Genomic DNA, 12,498 nt, shown 5'->3' on the forward strand with positions numbered 1-12,498 from the left:
ATTTCTGGAAATACGAACCATGTCTTTATTTTTTTTTTCTCCTCTTCATACTTAATTAGTACTTTGTATTATTTTGTATATCAGATAAAATCCAAATCAAATACACTCGAGTTTCTTTGCAATGGTCACAAGAACTTGGTGAGCATTCAATTTCATGTTTCACACAATACTTTTTATTAAACACAGTGTTTAAAAAAAAGTTCACCAGTGATTCAACAAAAATTATTTTATCAATTTAAAAAAAAAAACAGTGATTAGGTTAAACAGATCAAACCTGAGAAGAATGTCCCTGAATTTCACGTAACTTTGGTCGCCAGGAAGTTGTAATCGGAAGCTAATGTTTGCAGTGGTTAGTAGTTGAGCACTTATTGGTACAATTCCTTTGTCTCTGTCCTCTGGTCTTTGGCTAAATGTTGATCTTTAAAATATGCTTCTGGACAATATTACTTGAATGCTGACATTGTTTCAGACTTAATATTGAATAGTAATTTTTATCCAGGACAATTGTAATGCAATGATGCTCTTCAAGTTTCCCAGGTAGTTGTCCTCTCTTTCTCTCTCTCTCTGCTGCTCACATGTCATTCCTCCACTCGGGGTCCAGTTGCTGTTGAACAACACTCTCCGTAGTCTCAACTGGGATGGAGAAACATTCAAAAGTAATGTTTACATAATAACACAACTCTTTCTTTAATTTAACTTAAAAAGACAGATGAAATGTGTTTTACTTTCAGCCTCAATGCTGATGTAGAGTGCGGACAGTTTGGCCACAATCTCCTCCTCGTTTTCCTCAGCATGCGAGAAACCGCTGTAGCCTCCCTCATCTTTGCAGTACTCGATGAAGCTGCAGAAAAGAGGCAGAAAAAAAAAAGCTAGATTAATTTTATTCAATATAATCTATGATTTAGCTTCTGTAACGTAAAAGTGAGAGACGTGTACGTGTGAAATATACCTGGCCCAGTTAGGATCTGCGCTCAACATTAGGGGGTTTCCCACCACAATCAGCAGAGCTTTGGCTCGAGTCACAGCCACGTTGAACCTCTGGACAAACAATGAGTCAGGACAACATGCGGAGATTTGAGGCGAGCGTGCCTCGTGTGGGGTGTGTGTGTGTGTGTTTTAGTTACCTTCTCATTCTTGATAAAGCCCAGGCTGAACTTTTTGTCAAAGTCCATGTAGTTGGCACTGCTTCTAACGGCGGACACCAGGATTACTCTCCTCTCCTGGCCTTGGAACTCCTCCACTGAACCAACCTGACACACACACACACACACACACACAGTTTAACCTAACAGCAATCCAGCATCACCAACTGGATCAATAACTGTTTTTAATAGAAATTATTCTTTAATATACTTTTGTAGCCGCTCCGTATCAAAAGCAACCAGTTAAGGTCGCTCTGGCGTCCAGTCAGGATGCCTCCTGGAACTTTACCACCCCTTTTATAAACTCAGCACTGAATGTCTGAACACACTTTTAAAGCTCCTGTTCTCCCATAATCTCCTCGCATCATCATAGAGGGAAAAATTGTTACCTTCAGATTGTTCATGTCTTTACATTTGAAGTTCTTCCCAACTTTTTCCAAGGCTTGTCTGATTTTCTGAACCTGTGTTATACAAAGAAATAAAACAGCAGTACCATTCAGTCTTTACAACATTAAAATGGTGTTAATTATAAAACAGCCATTTATGTTCTGGAAATCAAGCGGTCATCATCGATTGTCTTTGGAAACAATTCACACCTGCTTCCTGTAGGGGGCGATGATGCCTATGTCTTTGGGAGCAATTTTAGCCACTCCTTTCTTCCCTTGCGAGTCCAGCAGTTTTGTCACGTATTCCATTATCACCTCCACTTCTGCAACGTTGAAGAACGAAGGGCTGGTGGCTTCACGATCATCAATACCAGCAACCCCATGAAAAATCACTGGGAAGCCCTGAAAGATACACACAGAAAGACATTGTTAAAATAACCTGAATCCCTGTTGGAAACCAAGATAACAGGAAGCTCACCTAGCTTCTAAATAAAAACACTTCAGTCAGTGAAATACGGTATTTTGGTAGGAAGGAACTTTCTATTTTACCACAAACGTTTGACTCATAAGTCCATCTGCATCAATTCAAACAAAACAAACCTTTTATTCTATTCTTTTCAAGCAGGTTTTCATCATGATAGAGGTAGTTTGAATCTAACTTAGTCTTTAAAGTGCAAGGAGAACATGTAATTAAAATACTACTTCTGCTGACAGTTCATCTCTTTTTTTATCTCACTGTTTTATCTCCCTCTTATGGGAGTGGTGAGCTTTAGCATCAGCTGTGTTCATAAACGATAGTGTAGAACCACCCAGCTGTGAATGTGTGGCACCTGGAGTAAAACTTTTCTCTTCAGCAGTGTCTTGTGATAATATACCAAAATGAAATTTTTTTTCTTTATCTGTACATTCCTCTCTTTTCTCTAAACCAGGGGTCTCAAACTCAATTTACCCGGGGGCCGCTGGAGGTAGAGTCTGGGTGAGGCTGATCGCAAAATCGTGAAAATCATGACTTTGTGGCGTCTGGCAGTAAAAAATACTTCATTGTCAGTTTGATTTCTAATTCAACTGCTTCTAAATGCACTTCGCTCTGTGTGGGGGGTTTTTGATGGCAGAATAAATACCGGCTTTGGAAGGTATTCCCATCTGCAGTACAAGTTGCGTGAATACTCCTCGGCACAAGCCTGCAACTCTCCTTCATAGAAGAGCTCGTTGGGAATCTTGAGAATGGCAGGATGAGACCTGAAAGAGACGCATTACAAGGTGTCTTCTGAAAACCCGAGCAGATTCTTTCTGTCACATCTGTCGCATCGCGTTCTGACTCACCTGTAGTTGCGCAGCAGCTTGGTCACGAAGCAGTTATTGTAGACGCCGTCATTCTTCTGGTAAAGAGGGAAATCGGTCATCAAGCGCTCCAAGAGGGACATTCCTGCAGACAGCACAATATTTCAAACAATACATTTCAAAGTAACAAAAAGCTTTATTTTAGAGTGAAAGTCGTCTGAAATGTCGCTAAAAAAACCAGCTGTTTCTACAGGAGATGCTAAATAAATGAAGTGGTTACTGGAACCAGAAATAACTGGTGAACTCGCCATGTTTGAGCGCAAACAGAGGTCATGCTGGAATAAGTCAAGATTGATATTTTCAATTGAAAAAATGTTGTCAAAACTTCAATGTTTCTGAGATCCTGTATCTAAGTTGGGGAAAAAAAGGGAGTTGTAGCATTTTAAAATCTGGGACGCCAAATTTTGTAAAGGCTTAAAAAGTATGCGCTCACACACGTATTACATAGGGACCTGAAAACATTAAGAGGCAGATTAGAATATTACTGTCTGGATGGTCAAGCTGTGTTTGTGGCCATAGCAACACACCTACAGGCTTCTAAAAAGCATGGCATGCTGGATGTTTCTTCAGATTGCTACTTTTGAATGTTGTGAGAGATCAAACTTATGTCAGGATGCCGAACATATTACACCAAAATTGCTCAGCTTCATCCTTTGGGAAATCCTTTGAAATGTCCTAGTTAAGGTACAGGTCTACTGAAGCTGCGATTCCTGACATGTGCAGCATTGATCTTGATAACTTTGTTAATCTGTAATATAAGATGATGAAGAGTGTCTCTGTCAGCTGTCTTTGTTTCGAAATGTTGTATTTTCTAAATTTAAATAATCCAAAGTTCTTATAGATTTTGAATCAAAATGTTAACTTCTACATTTGTGCAAATAAAATAAATAAATACAATAAATGAGTGCGTTACAAGCTCTGTAACTTTTGGCCAGTTATGAAAAGTATTTATTTTGCTTCATACATTTTGTTATTAAGAATGTTAGTTTTTAATATGAGAAGAAAGTATAAAAAAGCATTTAGTTCTTAAGAGAAATTGGTATTAGTGGGTCAGGGCTTTACATAATCAGTGATTGGGTATTGACCACAAAACCTCTGATCAGTCCATCTCCACTTCTTACCCATTCTGTATTTCAGTGCAAAAGGAGATCTGAGGATGGGTCCGAGCTGCTTGGGGTCTCCAGCCAGGACAAGCTGTCCGGTCTCAGTGTTTAGCAATCCTATGTGACATGTTAAAAAAAAAGCAAAACATGTTAAGAGAACTATCAATAAAACTAAATCCCATTGCAGAAAACGCTCCAGATTGTGCTCTGTTACCTGCCAGGGGGACTAAACACTCCGTCTCCACGGCGTGTCCAGCCTCGTCCACAAAAATGTGAGTGAAATGTCCAGAAGGAATGTCGCCCGACACAAACCTGCAATATTGAAACGGGTAGAAAATCACATTGTCGAACTCCATTGGTGACGTTAAATGTTGGTGGCTTTTGGTTAGAATATAGGCAGAAAAAGTGCAGATTAGCAAGATATTTAGCTCTGAAAGTTATTCTCTACCTTCCAGCAGTTAACAGGGTGGTGACAATAATTCTAAACTCCATCAGCTCCTCTTTTGCCGGAAAAATATAAGAATCTCCTAAGAGGTTAGAGCATGCCTGTGGAGCAACACAACCACAAACATATATGAATGCAGTGACGTCAACAGTATGCGATCAAAGAAACGCAAAAACAAAACCAGTGTATTGTCCCAAACAGAAGCGGCAGGAATGATTCTAAACGTTGATTTTTGGCCAAGAATGAGAGATAAGCAGAAATAAGTGAGTGAGTTAAACTGTCAGTCAGCGCTGACCTTCAGGTGCTCAGGGACGAGTTTTGGGTCCCGGCTGCTGGCGTACACTCGGTAGACTTTGTGCTCGTCTACATGCTCGCGAATCTTGCTGCACAACAGATCAGCGGCGCTGTTGGAGGGAGCGCAGGCCAGGATGTGGCAGAACGTCTTGGTCTTCTCGATCTGCTTGATGGCCTCCACCAAAGTGACAGTTTTACCTTAATAGGCCGAGAAATTCAAAATGATATTTTAAAAAAAAAAAGAGTAAAGGTGCTTACTTTGGCTGAAATGAAGCAGCGGCAGAATAGCAACTTCAGGTTTTCACATCTTTTTACGTTTCACACAGTTTTGTTGTATTTCTGCTTTACCCTAATTGTATTCAGTTAACATAACATGATTCCCGCCATAAAATATTGGGCGTACACAGACAAGTTTTGTGAAGGTCTTTTATATACATAATTTCCGCTATGTATGGAAGAAACTTGCATCATTATATGCAGAATCTTTTGTTGGTATAGCATAAAGTTCATTGCTCTTAAACATTTCAACATGTGGAGAGTCAGCAGAATTGACAACTGCTTCATCAGTTACCTACATGTACTGTAATTTCAATCTCTGTCATTTTTAAATCACAACATAGAAATGAACCACACAAACACGAAAGGAGCACATTTCTACTGGTTTGTTTCACCTGTTCCTGGTGGGCCAAACACAAGATACGGCGCAGGTCTGGACGAACCGGCAACAATGTGCTGCACAGCTTGATACTGCTCTGGGTTTTTCTCCAGCTGATAATCAAACAGTCTGTCAGGAAACAGAAAAAGGAAATGAATTTTAGTGCAGTACAGTAAAAGCAGCTTGACCTCATCCACACAGTCTGTTTTTGACCTCCTCTGTCATGGTGTGCGCAAGCAGACTGATTCTTACCTTGAGGAACAGACATTCTCTCAGGCTTGATACGCGTCGTGTTCAAGGAGGCCCCCTGATTGTTATTGTAGAAATGCTTAGCCTGTGTCAACACTGTCTTTGTTGAGACTATTCTGATTATACTGGTTGAGCAGTATCATGAAGGAGGTATGTTTTAAAATACCTCCTTAATGTCTGTCCCAACTTATCTTTTATTTAGTGTAATATTATTGAGGTTGAATCTGAAGTTCACAGCACGCTTAAGCTGAAACACGTGTTTTTGGTGCAAACTAAGTGGGGGAGAAAGAGAGCTATACATGTAGAGATGCTTACTTGAGTGTGGGGAGGTCAGGTTCCTCACGTGGCATTGGTGGGGCAGCAGGAAACAGCACACTGCTCAGTTTGTGGATCCTTGCGAATTCTGCAGCTCTGTGCTGGAGACGCACCGTCAGGCGGTTGATGATGAACTCGACGTTGAACTTTATCCCTTCAATCAAGCTGAAGTCTTTACCCCTCATGTATCGATTCAGCAATCTGCGATGAGAGAGGAATCTCTGTTTGAGAGTCGTGGACTGCTTGTCTTTTTGTTGTTACTGAGCGTCTCAGTCTTACTCCGAGGCAAAGCCCAGTCTGACGCTGTCCAGCTGCACGCTGTAAACATAACCACGGTATTTCACTTCCTTTTCTCCCTGGGGGTACACCAGCATCGAATCCCCCCGCAGCACAGAGGGACGGTTCTCGGAGACACCGGGCACCTGGGAGGAGAACAGAAAGTCACATTTCACTGATTTTGTTCAATTAAACTGACGTTGACTAAGAGAATAAAGTTAGTTCACTAAATCTTTTTTTTTAGCAGTGCATTCTCTAAAGAACAAATATCGCAGTTTGAACGTTCATACTACTTTTACATTTATTTCAACTTTCCAATATTTAAGTGCCTTTTTTTTAATCATTCAAAATCTTCTACAACTTTAACAACCATACAACTTTTTAGCTTTAAATTAAGAAAAAGTTATATTCTCAGAAATCTAAGTATATTTTTACCACTGAGTTATTCAGGGAAACTTTTGGGTGTATAAAATTGGTCGTTTATAAAGGTTAAAAATCATTCAAGTTATTAATTGCTATTTACATTATAACATGTAAAGCTTTCCTTCTTACAACAAGGTAATGCTTAATGGTTAAAAACAGAACAACAAGTAATTATAGTTCATTGAAGTGGCAACATAAGGTTTCTGCATATTGCTGCTGACTTAACAAGGCTAACATTTTCGGTAACACTTTATTTAAAAACTGACTTGAGGATACTGTCATAAACATGACATAACACTGTCAGGACCATGATGGAGTCTTGCTTCAAATAAAATGTTACCACATTTTCTTATTTATTTCCCATAAATAATGGAACTCAATCGCATTTTTTTAACAATATTACACTACACAATAGGATTATGAATTAAATGTAATGTTAACCAATTTTAGAAGGCACTGTCTGCCTGCAGTGTTTCCATTCCAGTCTCCAACATCACCACACTCACTAAGGTCCAGTAAGTCATCTACTCTGCTGAGATATACAATTTAAAAACCTTTAGAACTTTAGAAATACAATAAAGACTTCTCTGGATCTTTTTTTTTTGTTAACCTTTATTTCACCTGGACGATCTCACTGAGATTAAAAATCTCTTTTGCAAGAGAATCCTGGCCAAGACTGGCAGACTTTGAAGCTCAAACGCACAAAGGACCACCCTTTTCTTCAGAGGCAGAAGAAATTGTATAATTTCCTATTATATCTGATCCCAGCGACTGGATCGCAGTCATACCTCCAGAAGAAGAAGTCTTGGGTTGTTTAAGTCTCTGTTTAGCTGAGCAAATTTTCTGTCTTCGTTTGGAATGTTGTATCTCCTGATGTCGAACTCCATCTGGAGTTCCTCCAGGTACAGCAGCAGCTTGAACTTCTCGGTGTAATTCTCCCAACTCAAAGGACTCTCCAAAACCTTCCTTCAAAAGAAAAAAAAAGGCAAAAAAATTGCTGGACATATTGGAACCAATATCTTTGTTTATTTTTTTAGTGCTCAATCTCTTGCCAGTTTACTTTTCTTCACTGAAGAAATGGCGCTGCTTCAGCAGACTGATGAGCTGGTTCATGCGCGGTGGAATGCGATATGCTTTTAACTCAACCACATATCTCAGCTGCATAACAGAGAGCCTGTTAGGGGAACAAAGAAAAAAAATAGACACAATAAAATCCTCAATTTGGTAAAAGTGGGAACAAAGCAAAAATGCTGTCTTAAAAAAAGAGCATTTGTTACATCCTAGTCAGTATGGATCCACGGTTAATTCAATTCTGTCAGGATTTTCTTTTCTCTCTACTTTTCAGGTACAACATACACCAGCATGTACATTTTCATAATAATCATAATGATTAAAACTCTCCACTTTTGACCTCATGATGAAATGGACAGACATAATGCAATCATGTTAGGTGTTATTTTCTCCCTGCAAGGACATTACAAAACGCAAATACAAGTTGTTGTTTTTTTTTGTTTTTTTTAATTTAAAGTTTCTTACATTTTCTCAACTCAGAGAGTGACTAATCCAAGCAATAGTTCCCAATAATTTCTTTATAAATAAATAAATATAAATAAATGTCTTTATTCTTTATAACTTTATAAAATATTTTGAAAGGATATCTTTAAAAAAATATGCATTTATCAATTTTTGGGCATTCATATAAACATATGTTTAGTAAAAATGAGCTGGGTAAAGGTTCGTACCCCTCTGGTGGCTGCCCGTCAATGATCCTGCAATCAGGATCAGGGGTGAACGCTGGGAGGGAGCGAGGCTTGTAGGGAGCCACGGCAGCGAGCTCCAGTCCTAACGAAGTTATGCACTGGGCCTCGATGATGCGCACGATGTGGAAGGCAGTGGTGTTGGGCTCCAGATCGGGTTTGAATTCAAATGCCAGCGTTGCTGGGAAAAAACCGACTAGTTCACTGCGGAAGCGGACCACTATTTCATAGCTGTCACCTGAGAGCAGAACAAAATAGGTAACTGGTTTTGTTACACCCTTTATGTTGTTTTTTTTTTTGTTTTTGTTTTTGTTTTTTTTAATCATCTATGTAAATAAAAATAAACTTGCTTGAAAACTTCACCTGGATTCAGAAATAGGGGACTCCGCTTGGTTACACTTTTTTCATCAGACAGGCTAAGGTAATGAAGCCAGTGCAGTGGAGTATAGTAGGTGAAATACACAGACTGAGTTCCAGTGTTTTTCACATTCAGCTTGACCACATACTAGTAAAAAATAAAACAATTAAAGGGCTTTGGAGTTATGAAATGTCAACAGATTAGATGCTAGCCAGACAAGGACAGCTGTCAAGAAGCGTTCATACCTCGAATGTGCTTTGTACACACAGGACAAGTTTGCCATTCTCGAAAGGAGAGTCCGCAGTGATACTGATTCCATGTTTATCAGTGATCAACATGGAGAGATATCTGAGGATCCAAAAAGAGTAAAGGTTAGAAAATAACTGTACAAGAGACAGCAAGGTGTTCATTAGATTAGTCAGACTTTAGTAAGGATGTCTACTCTGACAGCAGGATTTTATTTTGCTTTGTTTCCTCGTTTATATAAGTAAATCAGGACTCCCAGGTGTATCAGACTGCTAATTAAAGTGGTAAAAGCATTTGTAAGGACGGAGGTGTGGAAAGTATTAAAAAGGACAGAGAAGAAAAAAAAGCATTGACAGAAATGCAAGAGGAGAACTTTGTCCAGTTACTCTTTCAGTCTCAGTTTGCTCATCAGATCACTGGCCAGTTTTCTCCGAGCTCTGACCCCTGTTTCTGCGTCGTCTGCAGAGTCCGTTGCAGGCTCAGGGCTCGCCCGCCTGCTCCGGTTGGGTTGAGGCTGATGGTTCCTGGGTGTGTGCCACTGGTCCAGGTACTGATTTCTGACCTGCAGAGATTTAGTCAGCTGTTGTTGTTTTTTTATGGTAACAATGAGACACTGCTATTACCCATGTGAGAGGCAATAAAACACACGCAAAAATCTGAGACTGTGGTTGGTTTGGTTGGATGCAGGCTTTACATTTAAAGATTTTTGTATCTTCAAGTAAAATATCCTAACTGAAGTGTGTAAAGTAAATACCATAAATACAGCATTGCTCTCTTAGTATATTAGACCAATAAAAAGAAAACATTTTATATGCAAAAAAAAAAAAATAAGAAAAAAAAAGAATAATACATGATGGCATTTTTTAAGCCATCATGTATGGTACTGCTTCCTCACACTAGTAGCTTCCTCGAGTGTGCTCCAGGAAGCACACTTCCTCCAGGAAGCAGTAAGTTAGATAAGCCCTTAGATAGGGTGCTACTGCAGATCCTTCCTCCCAGCAGGTGTAAGACTTTATAACCTTTTCTAATTTCAATAAAATTTCTGTTATTTGTAAAACCCTGTTGTTTGCACAAAGGTTTCTCTTTCTTTGTAAATAGTCTGCTGCTGTTTCTATGCACATCTCTTTTTTTTTTATTTCTAAACTAGTTAGATCAGCTAATTTTCGAACTAAAAAGTAAAGTACTTTGTAGTAAATCAGAGTACTGATAGTACTCTGCAGTAAAGAGCGCTTTACTGCAGAGTACAGTAGTACTTTGCTTTTAATCTAAGCATGGTATTGTTTTAGTAATTGCAAAGTATTGTTATTCTTATGTTGTAAATGTCATAGTTCTACATAGACAGAGCTAAATAGAACTCTATAAGTCTTCTATTACGCGAACAAATTAGTATGGATGCTCGAACGTTTGGGCTCAACCTCGCACCACTATGAAACCATTAAGTTTATACATTTAAAATTAAACGTCTTTAAATATTTTATGTTCAACTTGACAAAAAAAAAAAAAGGCCTACATGCCAACAGACACATCACATTTACGAACCGCTGGTGTGAAGCGTATGTTGTCTCTCCGTCTGGTTATTTTATTACACACTTTGAGAGCGTGGAGCACTGAACCAAAGTTTGGGTCTTTGGTTCCTTTGGTTCTACAATGGAACAAATAAATAAAATAAAAACAAAATAAATGTCTAATCTCCATGAATTAAAAGAGCGTATGTGCTCACCTTCTCCTGAACTCGTCATTATAAATGTCTCTCAGCTGGAGCCTGTCCGTGATGGACGTTCGTTCGGTCTCGTTTAGAAACTCGAAAAAGTCCAGTCCGATTTGGCAAAGTGCGCGTACGCTCATTTTAACCATGATGGCTGATCAAGCGAACACAAAATCTGTCAAGAACGTCCACCGAGTCTCTCTGTATACGGATGTAGATGAACTCATAGAACTGGCAACCTTGAGGAAAAACCCAGAGAGGATTGTTCGCTCTGTTGTTCTTTGACAGTCCGCACGGGCGGTGTCCGGGTGAGTCCAGCGGCACAGAACGACTATTAAAGAACAAAACGAGGCCTAATGCTAAAACAGGCACACCCGAACACTTTCAGAGTGCGGAGAAACGAAACCTAACTTTGTAAACAGCACTGTAAAGTGTGATATCATACAGCAATACATAAAATACCTGTGACCACGTCAGCAACAGGAATCTAATCTATCTATCGAACGTATTTCCATAGATAAATACATCTTGTAGATTCATAGATCGTCAAATGACTTATGAGGGGTTTTAAAAATCCAAAATTCAATTTCTCTGAATATTTTAACTTTACATAACACAAATTAAAGATAGAATATATGATTTCACATTATCACGTGAAAAGCAGCTGATTGCTTTTCACGTCAGTCTCCACAAGGAGCAAGTTTGACTGGTTGGAAAGATCACGGGAAAGTTGACTGGAAGGAAAACCTGTAGTGGAAAAACGTGCACAAGCAGCAGAGATCACGAGAACATTGAAAGAAATGTGAAGCAAAGCCAATTAACGTGTTTGGAGATTTACCTAGCTTAGCTTTAATCAGGAGTTATTGCTTTAACAACCAACACAAACACATGGACTTCAGCTCATGAGTCAGGGATGAGTCAGGAGAACCTCAGCTGGGCCAGTAAGAAAGAAATCTGGAGTGTTGCCCAGTGACCAAAAGGTTTAATTTTCAAAAAATGTATTTCTCAAGTTGGGGTAAAATATGATTTTTTTTTTTTAATGTAAAGTGTATATCTCTCTTGTAAGAAAAAAAATTTGGTTAGTCTCTTCTAAGTCCAGTAAATATAGTGATAAGGATAAAAATGGGCATAAGACCGAAAACCAAATTAGTCCAACAGTTTATGCAGAAATAGATTTAGTGAATACTGCACTGATTTTACATTTATTTAATGCTGTATAATAACAGCCAAGGCAAATAACCCATTTTTGTACACTTTTTGTACTCATTAACTACGTTTACAAAAAGACAATAATTGCATAATGCTGAAAAATACCCTGACTGTACATCTATATGTTATAATAATAAAATTTGGAGTATTGTTGGGTTATTGCCAGGAACTCTGATGTGATTTAGATACAATCAGCTCCTGAACACAACACGCCTTTGGGTTATTCGAAAACAAAAAAAAAAAAACTGCTGAAAAAACCCATCTTGGCCCTGATGGTTACAATAGAGAGCAAATTAATCACCCTTTGCTTTATTTTAATAAGAGCAAGTCAAATATCTGCTGGGTAAGGAAAGTAAAACATCACTATAGAAACCAGTCAATACAGCTTAAAAAGGGGAGATTTTTACCAGTGACGTGCGGTGAGGTTCATAGCTGGTGAGGCACTGACGTCATCAGAATCAGATTTGCAAATAGATGCATAGATTGACAGCAGTTTACAGGTTATGTTTCACTTCTGCATCCTTACACATACAAACTGTAGCTCACAAAACACACATTTCCTTAAAAAACAAAACAAAATAAATGTTATTACTG

At 38.8% G+C, this 12,498-nt stretch overlaps 1 protein-coding gene across 1 annotated transcript; it reads right to left on the reverse strand.

Annotated features, from left to right (window-relative positions):
- Positions 1–150: 150 nt before the first annotated feature.
- Positions 151–11,039, reverse strand: LOC114150299 (putative helicase mov-10-B.1). Its single transcript, XM_028026676.1, has 23 exons — positions 10,711–11,039; positions 10,530–10,632; positions 9,377–9,552; positions 8,990–9,092; positions 8,750–8,891; positions 8,372–8,624; positions 7,690–7,803; positions 7,418–7,595; positions 6,210–6,352; positions 5,931–6,131; positions 5,383–5,495; positions 4,713–4,909; positions 4,421–4,518; positions 4,187–4,284; positions 3,991–4,089; positions 2,852–2,954; positions 2,650–2,767; positions 1,739–1,930; positions 1,532–1,603; positions 1,125–1,250; positions 950–1,038; positions 726–841; positions 151–633 (listed from the first exon to the last, which is right to left on the reverse strand). The coding sequence occupies exons 1-23, from the start codon at positions 10,842–10,844 to the stop codon at positions 572–574; spliced, it is 3,030 nt and encodes a 1,009-aa protein (XP_027882477.1). The 5' UTR covers positions 10,845–11,039; the 3' UTR covers positions 151–571.
- Positions 11,040–12,498: the final 1,459 nt, after the last annotated feature.

The sequence above is a fragment of the Xiphophorus couchianus genome, chromosome 1 (genome assembly GCF_001444195.1).
Source record: "Xiphophorus couchianus chromosome 1, X_couchianus-1.0, whole genome shotgun sequence".
NCBI classification, from domain to species: Eukaryota; Metazoa; Chordata; class Actinopteri; order Cyprinodontiformes; family Poeciliidae; genus Xiphophorus; species Xiphophorus couchianus.